This window comes from Octopus bimaculoides, chromosome 4 (genome assembly GCF_001194135.2).
Source record: "Octopus bimaculoides isolate UCB-OBI-ISO-001 chromosome 4, ASM119413v2, whole genome shotgun sequence".
NCBI classification, from domain to species: Eukaryota; Metazoa; Mollusca; class Cephalopoda; order Octopoda; family Octopodidae; genus Octopus; species Octopus bimaculoides.
Genome location: NC_068984.1, coordinates 59534748 through 59555797, shown reverse-complemented (window position 1 = coordinate 59555797; position 21050 = coordinate 59534748). Strand labels below are relative to the sequence as shown.

General features: G+C 34.4%; 1 protein-coding gene across 1 annotated transcript in view; it reads right to left on the bottom strand.

Annotated features, from left to right (window-relative positions):
- LOC106883438 (FAS-associated factor 1) overlaps positions 1 to 20431 on the bottom strand; it is a 61216-nt gene extending 40785 nt beyond the window's left edge. Inside the window, exon 1 of the mRNA XM_052967123.1 lies at positions 20333 to 20431. Within this exon, the coding sequence (XP_052823083.1) occupies positions 20333 to 20419 (87 nt within the window). The 5' untranslated portion in view covers positions 20420 to 20431. The remainder of the gene's footprint in view (positions 1 to 20332) is intronic.
- Positions 20432 to 21050: the final 619 nt, after the last annotated feature.

The window sequence follows — 21050 nt, the reverse complement described above, 5'->3', positions numbered from 1 at the left end:
AAAGAATACTGAGAAGAAAGTTTAATTTATGACGTTGTATGTATCACTTTCTCTCTCTGTTGAGCGCATGTGTAAGAACGCTGTTCCAAGTAGAAGGGAAGAAGTATAAAAGTTGCTAGAAACAACAGCCAAATCTCCCTTAAATCACACAAAGTAAACAGAATTTTAAAAAACTAATTACTGCACTGGAAAGTTCACATCGAGAAAATTCCATTGATGTAAAAATTTTTATGAAAAAGTGGTAAATATGGATTTCTATAAACTTTTAAAAAGGCTTCACACAGACACACAACTTCAGCTTTATATAATAAGATTACCCATCCACACCAAATTAATGGCAGAGATTTTTACCATGTTGTTGGTTGCACCATGGCTCACCAAAAGTTACAAACAACAAGACCCAAAACCATCAGTTACTAGGCTCACCTTAAGTAACCTAATTTTGCAATATTAGGTCACGGGAATTCATTCAACGAAGAAAAAAAAAAAATTCCAATGATTCTAGGATTGGGTGGGGGGAACCCCACTTTATTTTTTCCGAACCAAAATAAGGGATTTGCAACATATTAGGAGATTAAGGTACTTGATACCATGCAAAAAAAAATCAATGTTTTTGTTTTTTTTTCTTAGTGAAAATCATGCGGGTGTTAATATAGAAATTGACCATAATGTTGTTATTTAGCCTCAAATAAACCCTGATACTGCAAACATATCATCAAAGACATTCCAGCCTTCAGCAAGCCGTCTTTTTAGGGATAATCTAGGACATTACATACAATGGGCGTGTGATTTAGGTAGAGGGATACTTTGGCTGCTATTTTTAGCGTGTCAAGCGACCAGGTGAGAGGCGCTTTCATTGGTTCGACTGCATGATGAGACTTTTTTTAACACACACATATATATATATATATATATATATATATATACATATATATATCATCAGCAGAAGTTAGAGAGTAAGTAAAAAGCTGAGAGTTTTGTGTATTGGCACTTATTAAAACACGAATACACTGTAACTTCTGACAGAATAACTTCTAAAAAACAAAATTTTGTCGAAAACGTTAAGAATAAACCCTGTTCTATGTGACACATTCTACCAGTATCGGAAATTTGAAAGTGTTTAGTTGAAGAAAATTAATTAAATAATCTTGTACGTCTAATTGAATAGATCTGAAATGGATGAAAGGCAAAGTCGACCTCGGTGGAATTTGAACTCAGAACATAAAGACAGACGAAATACCGCTTCTAAAATACAAAATTTCGTCAAAAATGTTAAGAATAAACCCTGTTCTATGTGACATATTCTACCAGTATCAGAAGTTTGAAAGAGTTTAGTTAAAAAAAATTATATAATCTGTACGTCAAAGTTGACCACAGTGAAATTTCAACTCAAAAACGTAAAGACAGACATAATACCGCTAAGCATTTCGCCCAGTGTGCTAATGTTTCTGCCAGCTCACTGCCTTAGAAAGTAAACATTCATTTTAGAAATATATTCTTTATTCTTATTTCTGAAGCATTACTCCCTTACTTACTGACATGAAATTTCCTAACATTTTACTTCATAACTCTTTTTCTATTAATTTTTGTTCAATGCGACTAGCGATTCTGAATTTCACATGCATTTTTCTATCATTTAAGCCTAAGAATGATAGAAAAATTGAAAAATTTATGTTAATTGAAGATGAATATCTGCCTTACTGCAGCCCTGGAGGTTGCAGATATTTTGATGTAACTGTTTTTCTACTGAACCAAATCTCAAACTATTTATGCCAAAGTGTAGCTGAGGAGGTGTCCTCTTTAAAAGTATTAACAGTTTGCAATTTAGTTAAGAACTGAATTAGTGGTGAAGCTTGGAAGCTGTTGCGATTGACGAAATGGTGGACTTAAGAATATATTCAACCACTACCGTGGTTGAATGATATTTAAAGTATAAAGGTTGCAATAATTGAAAGTCAAAAAATACATATATTCAATAAAATAAAATTTGTGGGAGATTTGAAATGGCAGTTATAATCAAGTCAATTTAACTCAATATATAACTGATACTAAAAGTGCCAATTCTTCTGATCCCTTTTACACACACACACACAGAAGGATGAATTTAGAATGATAAAGGTACCTGGGTCACCTTTAATTTCTGCTATATCAACATTAACTCTTTAACATTCAAACCAGCGAAATCTTGTTAAAATGTCATTGATGGTAAAAACAATTATAATCAAATCATATAGAAAGTCTATTTTCCTTAGTCACAGTAAGTTGTTATTCCTATCACAAACTGCCCAAAGTATTAAACTCTAAAACAGATGGATAGACAAAAGGTCACCAGTACAAAAGTTTAATTTCCCATATTTGTTTAAGGCAGCAAGCTGGCAGAATTGTTAGCATGCCAGACAAAACACTTAGTGACATTTCATCTGTCCTTATGTTCTGAGTTCAAATTCTGTCTTTACATACTGCATTCAAGTTCTGCTGAGGTCAACTTTGCCTTTTATCCTTTTGGAATCGATAAAATAAGTACTAGTTGTGTACTGGGATCGACATAATCAACTGACCCCTCCCCCGAACTTGCTGGTCTTGTGCCAAAATTTGAAACCAATTTTAAATATTTGTTTGTTGCAGACTCTTTTGTTGTAGACAAACAAATGAGTGTTCCACAACTTCGTGCTAAACAACCTGCACAGATGTTTTGTTTATAGAGATCAAATGTTGGTGTGACACATTAACTCACTCTCTCCAATCAAAGTGACATTGTCTGTACAGGTGCACAATGTGCCACATGTCAAAGTGATGGCAGGGCAACATGAAACGGAGTGTTTTGCTCAAGGATATAACATACAGTCCAGGAATGAAGACCATGATCTAACAATCATGAATGTCTCACTCTAAACATTAGGCTACATAACTTCAAATATAGTATTTGTTTCTCAACAATTTATGCATTTTTTTTTTTTGCAACAACTTGACCGTACTCATATACCTGACTCAAATTCAATTTATTCCACCTGTATTCTAATCATCATCATCATTGTTTAACGTCCGCTTTCCATGCTAGCATGGGTTGGACGGTTTGACTGAGGACTGGTGAACCAGATGGCTACACCAGGCTCCAATCTGATTTGGCAGAGTTTCTACAGCTGGATGCCCTTCCTAACGCCAACCACTCCAAGAGTGTAGTGGGTGCTTTTACGTGCCACCGGCATGAGGGCCAGTCAGGTGGTACTGGCAACAGCCATGCTCAAAATGGTGTATTTTATGTGCCACCTGCACAGGAGTCAGTCCAGCGGCACTGGCACGTTCTCGCTCGAATGTCTTTATACATGCCACCAGCACAAGTGCCAGGAAGACGATGCTGGGCACAGGTGCCATCACGATTTCGATTTCGCTTGCCCCAACAGGTCTTTACAAGCCAAGTTTCGTATCCTGCATAGGAGCCAGTCCAGTGGCATGGTGCCCAATTCGACACTACCACCTGGACCTTGGGTGCCTTAAGTGGAGTACACACTGTTGCAAGCATTTGGACTAGGATCTCTGGTCTGAAGGTAACTTATCCTTACCAGCTTTGAAGATTTGAAAAGAGCTATGGGCAATGCCAGTTCTCTTTTGACTAAATCATTAAACAGAAAAAGTATATATAAATTTAAAAAATTTTAAAAACACCACAAACTTTACCATTATATTATATACAGCCATATGTTGTACACATATCACAATTATATAATTTACAAATGAAATCCTTTTATTATTGATACACTTTACAAACATTACAGAACATGCATACATTTCGAAATTGCTTAGGATATTTTAATAGAGGCAGTAATTGTTAAACAGAGTTGGAGTAGAGTGAGCTAAACTCAATATTTAATCATAAATATAGCTAAAGCAGTTTGTTCAAACAAAACTTACTTTTAAAATGTAGTTATTCCAGAAAGAGAAAGATAATTAAAAAAGTTTCTAAAAATCCTGTCAATAAATTGTCTAGCTACATTGTGTCTTGGAAACTGTATAGAATAAGAAATCTATTATAACTTGGAAAACAGGTAAGGGTTAGCATCAAGGAGGGTATACAACTATAAAAACAATACCTCAACATTCACCCAACCCTTGTAAGGATGGAAAAACAGATGTAAAACAAATGAACCCGAGACTTGCATTAGTTCACCAACTGCACAGGAAAGGCTACAGAAAAATCGACATCAGCTTTTAAAAATTTTTTTATAAAATATCTATAAAAGGTATGTAAAGTTTGTTTCTTAAATAGGCATAACACCAAATATCTATGGGGTAGGAAAATTAGATTGTGTGACACACATACTTATCTTAAAAACATTAATACAGTGAAATGAACACGAATAAGATTTGAAAGTCAAAATCACAGCTCATTGAATTTGCTATTATTCCACAGTTGCAACATGATTGTAAAAGAATAATGAAACTATTTTTTTTTAAAATTCAAATAGAGTGGTAGTTTTCACTCAAAGAGTTCACTTGGATTCCTTGTTGCCATTTCATATTTTTAATTTTGTGCGTTGTCTTTATTTTTGTTGACTACACAGTATAGTAGGGTCAGTTGGGCACTGTCTGTGAGAAAAACAGCACCATGACACAATTCACTCTGCCAGAAATTTGGAAACAACATGCTGTACTGCTTGGACACTCCAATACAAACAGAGGGTGAACACACAGAACAACTGTTGGCTTGCCGTGTTCCCAAAACATGTACCAAGAGTGATAAAAATCAAACATCCAGTCAACATCATGGTGTTTGGCATGATCACTAGTGATGGCAATGTTATGCCTCAGACTCAACACAGAGGCCTACATCAAGTGCCTGGAGGAGATAGTGCTGCCCTGGGTCAAGAGGATGGCTGCTGGAAGACCCTATGTCTGGCAACAGGACTCTGCACCATGCCACACAAGCAGAAGAACCTAGTCATGGCTGTCAGACAATTTCTGTGACCACATCACCCCTAACATCTAGCCACCTAACTCCCCAGACTTCAAACCTCTTGATTATTAGATGTGGGGCACAGTTGAGTAAGAGACCAACAAAACTTCTTGTAACACCAAAGATGAACTGAAGGCAAGGATTATGGCAATATTGATCAACTTAAACAAGGAGACCGTCCAGAAGAGTTGGAAGAGATTCTGAAGTAATCTGGAGGCCATGGTTGAAGCCAATGGCAATTTTATTGAATAAATTTACTCTAGCATTTCAAGATATTTTAATGTAATTTTGGTAAATATATATGTTAAAATGAGATGTCAGTGTTATTTTCATTTTCGCATAATTTAGACAATACATTCACCGCACCCTGTACTTCTTGCAAAATATTGATCTTCAAAATGAGTGGTTACATTTGCTTTACAACTATGTAGCTTCAGGTTCAATCCTTTAGCACAACACATGGGAGAAAGTGACTTCTACTGCAATTCACTAAACTGATTCATTATCTGGTAGTGAGATTAGTAGATAGAAACTTTATGGGAGCTTATCATGTGTGTGTGTGTGTGTGTGTGCTTAAATTCCTCACTTTGCATGCAAAACATAGAACAAAAGATGGTGATGCTTCTTGACGATTCCTATCAACAAATCATCTATGAGTTCTGTACTTTCAAAGACTTGAATAAAAAGGACCTTACTTGATCCCTTTTATTTCACAAGAAGTAACAGTATAATCAACATAACTGAACTAAAGAATATAATTGTACTGTATGGTGACAAGAGCAATTTATACGGAGTAACAAGTGGAATATACAATTTCCTGTAATTCAGATGACCTCATAGTCCCAGCAGACAAAACAGAAAAGAGGCTGCCCTGGATGATGGCAAGGGAGATGTGCTGAAACAGCCACTCTTGACTCATGAGGATAGTGACAGGATGGTCATCCAACCATAAAAAAATGCCTTACCCCATGCTAGCATGTAAAAATAGACAATGAACACCAGTGAGTGAGAGACCATTAGAAGAAGTGCTGTATATCCTTTGACAATGTGTAGATATTCAAAATTAATTCGTCTTAGTTTTGTTATCTTCATTACCACATTCGTTTTCCTTGACCTATTTCAGTTATCCTCTGCTGCAACCAGATGAAAACACTTAAAACACTTTCTACTTATTGTTTCTTCTTAGCATCCATCTATAAAATCTGTTTCCTAGATCTTGGCAGGTTTCTGCTTAAATTTACCAACACTTGCACACAAAACATCTGATGAATCATATTTCATTTCATTTTTATTGGTTTGGATGAAGTTTGTATCCATTGATTTCACAAGTCCTTCCCTCCCATACTGCTAAGTTTGAGTTAATGTTACCTTTGAATAGTTGCAAGGTGACAATTGCAAGAAGAGAAAGCAGAGGATTCCAAAGGATGACATTCAAGAAGTACTGGGTGAAATGATTAGTGAGGAGACCAGGATATAGATAACAAGAGGAGGAAAGGCAAGAGAAAATCTGAGTGGAGTAAATATGAAGAGCAAAGATCTCTGTACTTAGCTGTAGAAAAGACCAGATTTTGAGCAAGTCAAGTCAATCAATCAGTACTTTTCTATAAACTGATTTTATCACCCCCCCACCAGTTCTTGAAAGCTGTCATCTGCCTCCTTAACTCAAAATTCAGTTAAATAGTATTGAACTTCTGACATTTACAACATGCTTTTATCAACTGAAAGAGAATCCTTTTTTAAAAATGGCTTCACTTCTCTCTTATGAATTACAGCCTTTGCAATATCAGTGGTCCTTAACTGCCAACTTTGATTAGCTTACCTAGGTAAGTAACAATTCCTATCAATTAGATTCAAAGAACTATTACACTCATTAACAGATTTTAAAATATATTAATCTTTTTGATACATTTCTATATAGAATTAACAGCCCTTAAAAGTTATTTATCCAAATCTAATAAATCTATTTGTACACCACCAAATAATGTGTGGATCTTGTCAGCTCTGATCAAGCAGACCTATGATCAAAAGCATTCCAGCCATGCTTGTTCCATCCCTTCTTTTCTCTGTACCTAAGACTACCTTATCCAAAGTGTCCATTCTTTTAAGTCAAGAGGCTACGACATGATTTAGTTGCAATTTCTAACAAGTCAACCAACCTTTATTAGCTCAGTCTAAATGTTCAGCAAGGTTAGACAAGATATCTAAGTAAATTGCTATTCATTTGGCACTCTTGCAAAAACTTCTATAATAATCAAATGTACAACTTCGAAACAAGAATAACAAATTTAAGGGCTGATGAAGCAACAGTTGGTCTACATAAAAACAGCTACTGGAAGAGATAACTGGAAAGTAACACTTACAAACAAACAAACAAACAAAAAAAAAAAAAAAAAAAAAAGATACAGAACTTCAAAATGTCTTGAGAAAACAAATCTACCTGGATACCCAGCTTCTAATCCTGAGTTTTTCCTACTGATATATTTTGGATGCAGAGTGAGTGAGCTTTCACAAGCACGAAGCAGCAAACTACTACCAAGAGGCTTACTCATTCCTCCTGTTGAATTATGTAAAGAAAGAGTTTAACATGACACTGTGTAACAAAATTTTTATTTTTTTGTTTTTGGTCAGTAAGTGTTATTTCCTATTTGATTCTATGTAGAGATCAAAGGAAATGACTACTATTCCCATCAAACTTTGCTTTTGTGACAGGGACAACAATGTTTTGAAACTAACCTATTTTCCAGTACATTTCAGATAGATTCACTGCTGAGTTGTAGAAGCAGAAACATTGCTATAGCAAATATTCTGCTCAATAGCACAGATCTGCTCGTCAGTTGCTTGAGCTTAACCATTTGAGCATGTCTCTAATTTTAAAATTTAGTTAATATTTTGAAATCTGTTAATGAGTGTAATAGTTCTTTGAATCTAATATGAGGATCTCTGGTCCTGAGCAGGAGTAGTGGGGGATTCTTTGGGGTTTGAATAAATGTAAGAAAAGCAAAGTTTGAAGGAAATATTAACCATTTTCCATATTTTCTAAGGGTAACCAAATAGGAAATAACAGTTGCTACCCAAGGACAAAAATCATGTTAAACAGTGTTATCATAACTTGTTAGAATCACTTTATTGTACATTTGACTGCACAGTTGCATTTATTCTAAAATGAAGAACCTAAAATATGTATTTAACCATTTTGATACCAACTGCATGAGATTGACCACTAATCCTGTAACACAAAACTTCTCTATTAAAGAGTCGATGTTTAAATTAAAACCTTCCATCATAATTTTATGAGCTTAATAATTTTCTAACATAGGCACAAGGCCAAAAAGTTTAGGGAGTAGATTAGTCAAGTAATCCTTTAATTGTGGAATTAAATTTCATGGTTATTCCAGTAATAATACTAAATATTTACCAAAAAATAGAGTTGGTATTTTCTGCAAATCACATTGCCACGATAAACATGACATTACTCAACAAAAGATAGATTGATATTTAAAAGTGCTTTCTGCAGTTAAGAGTAATGAAATTTTGAGTAGATATATCCAATTTCTACACTAAAAGGATTAAATTGACCCCAGTTTTTCACTAGTACTTCATTTTATTGGCCCAAGGAAACTGAAAGTTGACTTTGGTGGATTTGAACTCAGAATAAGAAAAGCCACAAGTATTGCATGGTATTTTTCCCAACGCTTTAAGGGCCCTACTACAAAAATTTTTTTCAAAGGTTGCTAAATCCCTCCAAATTCTTCATTATTTTCAGAATTGAAACATACAGGCAGTATACATTCATGAGAAATGTAGTCACAAAGAAGTTAAAATTTAAAGAATAAAAGCAAAGTAACTCTTCATTCTTTAGTCGTTTCAGACGAAAGATCAATATTAATGAGAGACTCAAAATAATACAATTGCTTATTGAAAATTCTTTTCAAACAGTTGAAATTCCTCTTTTCAATAATAAAGAGAGAAAAGAATAAATAATGTGTTTCCATTACTGGTAAATCATGTTGGAAACTTCAAAACTTTTTGGAAATGTTTATAGGCTCAATGCCAGAAATTTTCCAATAAAAGCTGAAATCTCAAAATTTTCCATTTCCATGTTATCTTCAACATCATTACCATCATGCATAGCATAAGCTTCTCATTCACTTCTCCCATTTGTTGTTGACATTATGAAAATCAACTATCAAGATAAGATGTTTTATCTTGCACAAACTACAAGTATGTAATGTTCTATTTTGTATACGGCAATAGTGAGCAGACTTGAATAACAAAGATCAACAATGATCTTTCAATGTTTGTGAGATGTAACACTTTATTGGAATTAAAATTGTATTTTCTCCTCTTACACTCATTTTAATTTTATTTCAAAAAAATCATATATATAGGCACAGGAGTGGCTGTGTGGTAAGAAGCTTGTTTCTCAATCAAATGGTTCAGTCCACTGTGTTGCAAGTGTCTTCTACTATAACTTTTGGCTGACCAAAGCCTTGCAAGTGGATTTGGTAGACGGAAACTGAAAGGAGCCCATCATGTATGTATGTATACATTATATACACACACACACATATATATATACATATACACACACAGACGTGTCTTTGTGTCTGTACCTCTGTGACCATCTTGTAGCTTTAAGATTTTGATGATGTGATTGTTTCTTTTCAGAATGACATTGTAAAGTAGGCATAAGAGAATAAATCTGACCAGTTTGAACATAAAACAGGTAAAATATTTGGACAAGACATGGTCAGTTTAAATGCCTAAAGCAGTGTTTCTCTACCATTTTTTACCTATGGACCTCTTTGATTTCTATTTTACTCTGATAGATCCAGCTATATTTGAAATTGTATAAAAATAATTAAAATATTTTGTGTATTGTAGAGGTAGTGTAGATAAATTTTTAACAAAGCTTTATATGGATCCCTAAGGGCCATCTGGACCCTGGTTGAGAACCATTGACCTAAAAGGTTAAAATAACCAAATAAGCTCTAATAATGAAGTGCAACAGTTATATTCTAAGTGAACAGTTAGCTGCATAAATGTTAAACTGAAGTCTAAGCAGATGAAATGACAACATACTACCCTTGTTATTTTATTTTCATTTTTCTCACATGAAGCATCTCAAGACTTTGTAATTCTTTTCTTTTCTTTTTTTTTACGATTGGTAGACACAGCAACAGAGAAAATCAGCTAATTTTGTTGTTGTGTATGGTCATACAAGGTGGACTAGGTGCATTTAATCAGCACTAAATAGGTTGTCAGCATCTGCACTAGAGAATTCCCTGTGTTACCAATATACTCATATAGAGTTACCACCCTCTCAGATGAGTAACCTTCAATGGATCTTAGAGAAGCCATATTTCAATTTTTGGTGTGCTTTCTACAACTGCAGTCTTCCAATTACAGGTTGCTTGACTGGATGTACTTTATTGTACCACCTGAAAATAGCTGCAATAACAATGTTAGAATAGCTTTAAAACTGGTGGTGCCTTATGCAATACCTTATCAGAGAATAAAGCAATGACAGGTATAAAATATTTTTTTTTTATCTACTGAAAGAAGCCCGTCGTATATATGTATATATATATATATATATATATGTGCGTGTGTGTCTGTATTTGTCCCCCTAGCATTGCTTGACAACCAATGCTGGTGTGTTTATGTCCCCGTTACTTAGCGGTTCGGCAAAAGAGACCAATAGGATAAGTACTAGGCTTACAAAGAATAAGTCCCGGGGTCGATTTGCTCGACTAAAAGGCGGTGCTTCAGCATGGCTGCAGTCTAAATGACTGAAACAAGTAAAAGAGTAAAGAGTAATCACTTCATATACTCAAGACTTGTAGTATTTGTGTTAAGGTAAAAGTTTTTATAACATAAAATTATTTCCATCTTTTTTTTTTCTATTAGACCAGATGTTCTTAACCATTTTTCACCTATAGACACCTTTGATTCCTATTTTTACATGGGTGGGCCTTCATAACCATTCAATGCTTTAAAAAATCCTATTGTATTTTTATAATTAAATATTATTTAGAATTGTATTTAAAAAAATATATATTGTGTATTGTAGAAGTATAACCACTTTATTGCACATTAAATCTTGACAAAATCTTCTATGGGCTCCACAAGGGCCATACAGACCCCGGTTCAGAACTACTGTATTAGATACATACTCAAATATTGCTTATTTTAACAATATTCCAAAATTTCATCTAAGAATAAAAAGGATATACGATTTTGCTGATTTCATAACATTCATTGCAATTAGACTCTAAAAAGATATTTAAATTCTATCCATTAACAATTTCATAAGATAATATAGGTGCAAGCACGACTGCGTGGTTAACAAGTTCACTTCCCAACCATGTGATTTCAGGTTCAGTCCCACTACACAGAATCTTGGGCCTTCTAGTATAGCCCTGGAGTGATCAAAGCCATGTGAGAGGATTTGGTAAACAGAAACTGTATGTATAAATGTGTGTATGTATTTATGTGTTGACATCTCACTTGCTTCAATGCAAGTTACAGTGGTGGTGTTGTCAGTGCTCATCAACAAATCCTCCACTTGCTTCACACCTTCAAAGCTGTGAGGAACAAGACCTTTACTTGAAAAACAAGAGTAACACGAATAACATCTAACTATAAAATAATACTCCAATAACATATTTACTTAACCACAGAGAGATGTAAAAACAGATGTAAAAATGAATAAAATGATAATGTCTAATATTTTTAACCTTGGGACACAAACTTGTTGTGGAGGAATATAGTCAAGTGATCGACCTCAGCAGATGACTGATACTGACTTAATCTCAGATGGATGGACACTAAAATTAAGCATAGCAGTATTAGAATATAGAGGGATGACACAAAAGTATTTAGTCTTGTACTCTGTTATTTTGGCTGTTCCATAATGATTTCTGACTAAGGCACAGAGCCTCACATACATTTTGAAGGAGTAGTGAATTAAATAATAGGCTCTAATGCATGACTTGTAAATATTTTATTGGCCACTGAATGTAGAAAAAGGAAACTCTTCTGGGATTTGAATAATATCAACATTTTTATGTTTGCTTTTCATGCTAGCATGGGTTGAACAGGTTGTTATGGTTTGAGTTAGTTCTTACTCAGAATTACTACCTTTGGAAGACTACACCCTACATTCCAATTATGGCATGGTTTCAATTGCTAGATGTTCTTCTCATACTCACCATTTTATAGAATGTACTGGGCTTATTTTATCATGACAGTAGCATTAGAGGAGTTGCCACATCTTTAATAAAAGACTTAGAGACCCTCTCAATCCTGCAGTGTCTTCATTTGTTTAAAGTTTCATGATATGACCACAAGAGTAGGAAAGAGAGTGGTGGCAATAGTGACAGGTTGAATGGGTGAAAGGAGCAAGAGTGAAGTAATGGAAGAGAGACAGTAATGGCATGTGTTTGCTGTAGTGACAGACAGTTTGAGTGATGGATGTTAACTGAGATAGTGTGTGGCCTTGATTATGACTACTCCCTTTCACTGGTGTGATTTGAGGTATCTATCAAAGATGATAAGGATTATTGATTTCAAAACAGACAAGAAATGAGAGCTGTGATGTTTGCGTTTCCAAAAACTGAATTATCAATATAAGAAGAAGAAAAATATAGCTATCTATAACTGGTCATCAAAATTAAGTTATTGACATGTTTAACTAGGAGTTTACCTCTTACTCTATAATTCTAACTAATCTTATAAAGAATACTTAGAGAAACTATTGGTCTCTTTTTCAACAGAGGGCTTAAAGATAACAGGAAGATGCTTTTTCCAAACATCAGCAGCAGAGGTAAAGTGAGATGACATTAACCAATAATCCAGATACACAGCTATGCTTACTCCATATTCAATATCATCTACTATGCCTGTGTAGGAATACTTAGAATATTGGTTTTAAATTTTGGCATAAGGCCAGTAATTTCAGGTGAGGATGCAAGTTGATAACATCAACCCCGAAAGGACGAAAGGCAAAGTCAAAGGCAAAATTTGAACTCAGAACATAACAACGGACGAAATGCCACTAAGCATTTTGCCTAGTGTGCTAATGATTCTAATAGCTCACCACCTTAGGAATATCTAGAATAATATTAGACTGAACTCAATATTAAAAACAAAAACACTTTCAAATCAAAACTACAATTTACCCCCCCCCCCTTTTTTTAAATTACACATTTAGTATAGCAGACTGGATGGCACTGTTACTGAATATATACTTTACACTGCAAGACCTTTCTGTTCCAAGAGTACTGCAGAGATAAACAACACTGAAAATAATGTAATGTTTAACTGGGCTAATCCAGCATTTTAATGACTTGACAACTCTAGTTCTTTATAGGTATCATATTTGACAATTAGAATGTTCAACTTGTGACTGATATTTGATAGAAAATAGTTACAAGTTGATTTTGATATGGAATCAGCCTACTACTTTCACTAGCTCTGTTAATCTGGCAAAAAAAAAAAAAATTGAGATACAATTCACTGTGAAAAATGTTTTATTACTTTGTATAGGTAGAAATTGTGATAGACTGGTTTCATTTCTCTATCATTTAGAAAAGCCAAGTGTTGCCCAAATATTTAGTACCAAGAAAACGAAAACCTTGTCAGGGTATCACACACTGGAGTTTCGTGGTTACTAAGAAAACTAAGTGTAGATAAATGGTTTGTGAGAGCCATGCAAGCAATGAACAGAAATACTGTCAACAAGAGGAGAATTAGCAACAAGTTCAGTAAGGAATTCAGCAAGCAGGTAAGTATCTATCAGAGTTTGTTTCTCAGCCTTTCTTGTTTATCATAGTACTCCAAGCTATAACAGAGGACTTTAAGAGTGACTGCCAATGAGAAACTTTAAATACTGATGACCTAGTTCCCATAGTCGAATCCATCAAAAAAATTACAAGAATTCTGAATGCAAGAGTGAAGCCTTGAAGTAAACTTAGCAAAAACGAACATTTTAGTTAACAGGAAAGAGAGACTCAAATGTAATTATGGATTGGCCAGCCTTGGAATTTCATACAGAGTGTACAAAGTGTAAACTACAGGCATACATACAAAAAAAGAGGGCCACAAGTAGGTTTACAGTGCATGTATGCTGAGTCGTGAAGAAGTTCACTTTGGTATCATGAGGCTTTAGGTTCAATCCCACAGCATGATAGCTTGAGCAAGTACCTTTTAACATAGCCCAAAGTAATCCAAGCTAATCACATAAATTATATCTGTTATTCAAGTATCCAGCTTTGTTATATATTGTCATGCTGATTTAGCCTGAGGACTGTTAAGAGTAGAAGTGTTTGTAGAACACTAAGCCACTTGCATATTAATTTAACAAGCAGATAGTTCAGTTGATCAAACTGAAGAACTGTAGAAGTTGAAAGATTCATCATGTAGCAGGTGCATCTGAGTAGTATTAAGAGCACCCATGAAATTAATTTCTCCAAATGCCTGGAAAGCTCCCTAGAAGTAGTTGGCAGCTTCTATTACCTAGGTGGCCTAATCAGCAGTGGAGACGGATGCTGCAAAAGCAGAGATTCGTTAAGTACAGCGTAGAAATAGTATTGTAAGGTTTGACAAGAGCTAGTGCTTTTTGCATTAATAATCTAAGTGACTAACATTTATTTTGAACAAAAAAAAAATACATATTTGAAAATATATTCACAAAACAACATTTTAATTTTTTTTCTCCCCAACTAACACTACTAAAAGGATGGAACTACATTATATCTATTAGATGATAAGAATGAATAAGTGGAAGAGACAAAGTTTGTTGAGCTTTACTTTAGCTGAGGTTATAACGTTACAGGCTGTTCTGAGTATCTCCTGGAAAAAGTATCTTACCAAACAAAGATTGTGTAGCAGTCTTCTTGCAATCATTGATGCCATTCGAGAGAGAGAGAGAGAGAGACATACAATTCACATGAGACTGTGGAGAGCAAAGCTATCCCACAGAAACCGTTATCAATGGGCGCAGATGCTGCCCTACTGACTTTCCAAATGCTATGCAGAACTGTGAAAGATGAGCAAATCTGAGCAAGCTCAAGAAGATAACTGAAGAGGTGTAATCATGCAGAAAACAACATAAACACATGAAATTAAGCATAGACTATGAGTCTATAATGGAACCTCTACTTGGTTGCTCAAACTGTCCTTAAAAAAAGATGCATTGGACAATGCGGTCCTAGATACAATATGCCTGTAAAAAAAAAAATGCTCAGAACTAGAAAACTTTTCTTTGAGCATAGTTCTGCTTCTTTAACATTTTTTACCTCTTTTTTTTACATGATCTTTTCTTATGTTTCTCAGCCAGGAGGAAGGACAGTACCCACAACTGTTTGCAGGACCTCTTACAAGGCTATTAGGAGCAAAGAATCCTCAGACGAAAAATCTGATTTGATTGCTTGCAGTACAGGGGACTGTACTAAGGGCACCAAAGAACCAGGTGGTAGTGTCCAAATGGATGACTGGATTAAGTCTACCATCCAGATAGGCTACAACAGGATTTGAATTCAAAACACAAAGAAAATAGTCTGCTTAACAATCATACAAACCAAACAGAAATCACTCAGAGCAAGGTCGTACATGCAACTCATCAGTGATACTTTTAAAAGTTGACCTTTTCTTTTCTTCTTACTACTCGATTCATGCCAAATAGCATCCAAACAATTTAGCTATCAAGGCTGAATGGCATTGTAAAATAATCAGCTTTAATTATTTTCAGTTGGGTCGTAAATTCATTTAAATGACTGATAGTAATGAAGTAACTAATAATTAAGTATCAAAGGAAAGAAAATTAAAAAAGAAAAAAATCCAGTGCCTGGCTCTTCCTTACACTGAACTTGGAGAAATAATTATGGTATGTCAACCAAACTAACCTATTCTGCAATACTTAATATTTCCCAAGTAGTTTTAATGTGTACATTTTCTAATGGTCTAATGAATGATATAAAATAAAATAATATTTCCTAGAAGTTACAGAGATCATTTAAGTAGGTCAGTAGTAGGTTATTCATGAGCCAACCTCAATCAAGCATACCCATAATCAAAGACTTTCCAACCATCATGACCAATACACCTTTTAATATAGATATTGTGTATCCAGGACTACACTATCCAATGTGTTCTTTCTCTTTTTTAAGATAGCAGGCTGTGATCTGAGAGACATTTAGCTGATATTTTCTAGGATATCAAACAATGATACAGGTGCTTTCTCACTGGCTTCCACATACCGTGAAAGCTTGATAAAATCTGCTGGATCAAGTAAGTGTAACAGTCATGAACTTTGAGCAAAGTCCATTAAATAAAGATGTGAAGACAGAAACCACTACTCATGGGTTGCTGCAGTAAGAAGCAGTGCATCAAGATATAAATGTAGAGACCTAACCCAAATGAATGCAACAGAGTTGACTCCATTAAAATCAATTTCAGGTGAGGTAGTGGCATAAAACCAGATGCCAAATTTATTTTACTACCCAAGAACAAAAAAAATAGTCTATCCCACAGACTTCTACATCGCCTCCATCTACCCAAGGCTCTGATAGGTATTTGAAAAGGTATAATGCAGTAACATTGAGCCCAGAACAATGCTATGTCTTTGTGAATCAAACTTCTTAACAACATGGCTATGCCTGGGCTAACCAAATTGTGATATGTATAATTTCATTTCATATCACCATTTAACATCTGTTTTCCATGCTGGCATGGGTTAGATGGTCTGACAGGAACTGTTAAACTAAAGAGCTGCACCAGGTTCCAGTCTGTTTTTGGCTGGGTTTCTACAGCTAAATGCTCTTCCTAACACCAGCTACTCTAGAGTGTACTGGGTGTTTTTTATATGTCACTGGCCAATACCATGATCTCACTTAGCTTGACGTGTCTTCTCAAGCACAGCAAATTGCCAAAAGTCTTGGTCAGTTATCACCTCTATGAGACTCAACATCACTCAAAAATGTTATAATCATCCATTTCCACACAATCAGATGGTTAAATGATGATCCAAATAGTATCATATATAGGACATCAAATGAAACATTATACTGAAGGAATTTAACTGTCTTGTTTATATCTAATACTAGTTTGGGTAAATCTTCAAAATAACCTTGCTCAATTTGCACTTCATGTGAAAATTTTTTTTTTTCCTAAAAATCTAAGCTAAACAACAACTTTCTGCCCTAACTACTATTTTGGATGATTCGTTTTTATTACATATCAACATGCACTCCTAATAACTCAGTTTACCTATCCTCCAAACTAATATCACATGTGCCAGAAGGAAACCGCTATGAGATTGTTCAATTTGTTAAAAATAACACCTGAATCGCTCTCCAATTATACCCTACCATTATAAAAAAAAAAGGAAAAAGAAAAGAAACCCAGGAAGATAAACGTCCGAATAAAAAACAGTATGGGCACAGCCTGAAAGCCATTGATACTAGCTAACCTAATCTAGATCAGTGCAGAACTGGAGCTAGATACTGACTTCCTTGAGCAGTATTGCAATCACATAAAAGAAAACATTTTGTTAGCAAAAACAGTGGTTCAACATTCTCAGCTCACATAGAGGAAACTTGATATTTAATATGAAAGGTTAAATGAAAGTTGACCACGATTTTTATTTTCAGTTAAACAAGGAAGATTTAATGTAAAATAGATTCAATCACATGGTATTAATGTTGTTGCTGTTAACCTCAAATCAAGTCTGGTCAAGTAGAAACTTATGATGAAAAGCTTTCCAAGTTACCCTTTTTTTATTCCAAGATAATTCTCGAGCCTTTGCCTCTCCAAAGCATTTTCATGAGTTTGTCCTAAACGTCTAAGCTTGTTTTCAGAATGTTAGTTAGCCCTTGTTTCAAACGTCCTGAGTAAAATCTATCCTTCCATATGTTCCAAGTTACTCTGGTAACTGAAAACAATTGGGAATGTGCATCATATATGATGCGTGAACACCAAAGAGATATGTCCTGTGTATCACATGTCTAAGCGTCAGCCTAGACTGTTTACTTATGTTGTTCGATTTTCCTGCGTACTATTTTCTTCTCTGATGATCCGGTTGGGGGTGACGGTTCGTGTTGGTCGGCCACATGTCTCCAGTCACGGCAGATGAGGAAGTATTTCAGGGAGATAGGAACTGACTGGGACACTGCTCAGAGGGTTGCTCGGGGCAACTGGAGTAGATACCGATAAATGGTGGATGCAAGGATGCACTGTAACGGAACATTTCCCCATACTCAAACCATAACGTGCAATACACAGGAAAGGCAAAGGGTTAAAACTTAGTGACATAATATATAGAATAGGGATCCTTACATGTGATATGTGAGATTTACAGGTAAGCCTAAGAAGGTAAAACGTTTAAAAAAAATCAAAACTTTCGTCAGACGTGTTATTTAGTTGTTGCATAACCCCACGTCAGCTCTGGCTGAGTACACCTATGATTAAAAGTGATACAACCATGACTATCCCATTAATATTCCTGACACAGTATACTTTCCTTCTTTATTAAAGTGACATGGTGTGATTTGTGGAGATTTGGTTGCTATTTCTAACACGTCGAGTGACAGCGTCTCGGTCCACCACTACTAACTCTCGGCCAACTTCTTTTAGAACAAAACCCTCACGCTTAAAATGTAACATAGAACGGAACTCCCTCGATTAAAAAAATGAAAAGCCATAAAAATATTGATTAACATATTTAATTTTTATTCCTATTATATGTACAGTGATAAACTGTAGAGGGGGAAGTGGATTATTTCAACACTAGTGCTCGACTTGTACTCAACTGTATGAACACAAAAATGGATTTTGTCCGGATTGCCAAGCGTCTACAAAGAAAGCTCTACCGTTGGCTCGTGCTTATTTAGTAATTTGCTTTTTAATGAGATTTGTATTGAATAAATACCCAAACAGAAAGGCAACACACTTTAGAAAACGGCAAAAAGAAAATATTTCAAAATTATAACAAAATTTATGAAAGACAGAAAGTGATTCTTCAACAGCTAAAGTGTCCCTGCCAGCAAAAGTCTTCTGACTTTCCGATTTCCACAGCAAATTCCTTTAAAACAAACATCCACAACACTAATAAGGCGATTGATTCCAAGACTAACTGGTAACTTCAACAGACGAAAGTGAAATCTGTTAACCAGTATTTCGTCTAGTAATCTATAAAGGAAGTCTGACGATTACTATTTTTCGTGTTGTGGGTGGAATTAAAATCTAAACAGATTTCTTTACTGTATTTTTATTATTCAAAAATTAATCCACGAGCTAAAGGAACTCCTTACAACAGAATACATTCGGTCAACAGACAAAGATGAAAAAATATATAAATTTCGTTCATTTATATATAAATACTAGCAATACTCCATTCAAACTACAATTAAATTTTTTTCTATGGTTGAATTGAAGTTATCGTTTTTCTGCTTCAATATCCTGTTAGTAGCACAATGAAAAAAATACGATGTTTAGACATTTATGTGTGTGCGTCGAAACAAGGTAAAAAGTCTTTTGAGAGATAGAATGGTCTAGAACAAAGTAAATTAATACGAGAAAAAAAAACCTGATTAGCCGTTCACTATTGGGTCCAAACAAAGATTATGCGACAGTGTAATACAGATAACGGCCACAGACAAAACGATTGGTCAAAGTGATAAATTTCCCCAAAAGACAAATGAAACCAACTTCTTAGGGACGTTAAATACGAGTCGTAAACGAAAAAATAAAATAGAATAAATATTACGAGACGAGATTACAGAAGATCACTATACACAACGAATATATATATTTTCAAAATATATCACAAAGTCAGAATACGTGAAGCTTTATCTCATTTTCATTTTATATATTTGAAGAGAGGGCGAAGTGATATATAGATATTACTCGAATGTGTGTGAGTGTGTGTATATATATATATATATATATATGTATGTATGTATATACGCGAACACAGAAATCACATACAGAAATTATTCTAAACATTGATTTTATTTTTGGAACTTGATAATGAAAAACTTGAATACTGAGGAAGTTTCTCATAATGTAAAAAAAAAAAAAAAGTATGGGAGTGGGTAGAAAAATGTCTTAAGTAAAGAGTAATGTATTGTTAAATGTAAAATGATGTTAGCTAAGATCCATGTCATAGTTTCAAAATTGTTGTCGAAACAAGTCATAGCTCAGCTCAGCTGTTCAGCCAACTGCTAGAGAAATACAAGTCATGATATTAAAATATTACACATATATGTATTATTTAAAATTTACATCTACATTATAGATGTCATTCATTAGAGATTAAATATTTGATAGGAAAAAAGCTTATGATTTTTTTTTTCTATTATAATGATTCTTATTATTTACCTGGAAAGTGGATAACAGCTCGGCTCTAGCGACTTCCGCCATGGTTGTTTTGTTACTCATGCGCATGTTGCTCATCGTTGTAAACATTTTACAGCTCTGTAGAAGACATTCAAAAGTTTCGTATCAATTATCTTCAACCCATTTAAATAACATATACCAGTAGTCTGGTTGACTTTTTATTTTATTTTATTTTGATTCATTAACTCGTAAAAATTTATTCATTATTTAATAATTCTTATGTATAATGTTGGCTTTGTGAGAATCACGGTTTTTTTTAGGGGGGGATTAAAAACTCAAATAGGATACAAAGTACGTTTAGTGATATTAAAAGTTATGTATTATTTTGTAATTTATAATTATTAAAACAAAATCTTAAACGAAATTTTAAATACAAACAAAATTAGATTTACTTTTTAAAACATTCTGATACAAATGCTTCAGTTAACTACGAAAACGAGGCTTTATATTTGTCATAGTAGACATTTATTCAATTTTACTGATTCATTCATGATGTAGTGTCCTTTGAGTCATTGCTACCGAAAATTGGTAGAATTTAAAAAAAAGATACTTCAATATCTCAGTTTCAAAATTAGTTTTAAAAATGTTACTTTATGAGTTCCTATTAAACGAAATTGTGAAAGTTGGTTCTGCTCTTTTTTATTTATTTAGTTGAAAAAGAAGGGACGGCGTTTGAGATCTTCGCGAGTCCTCAGAGTCA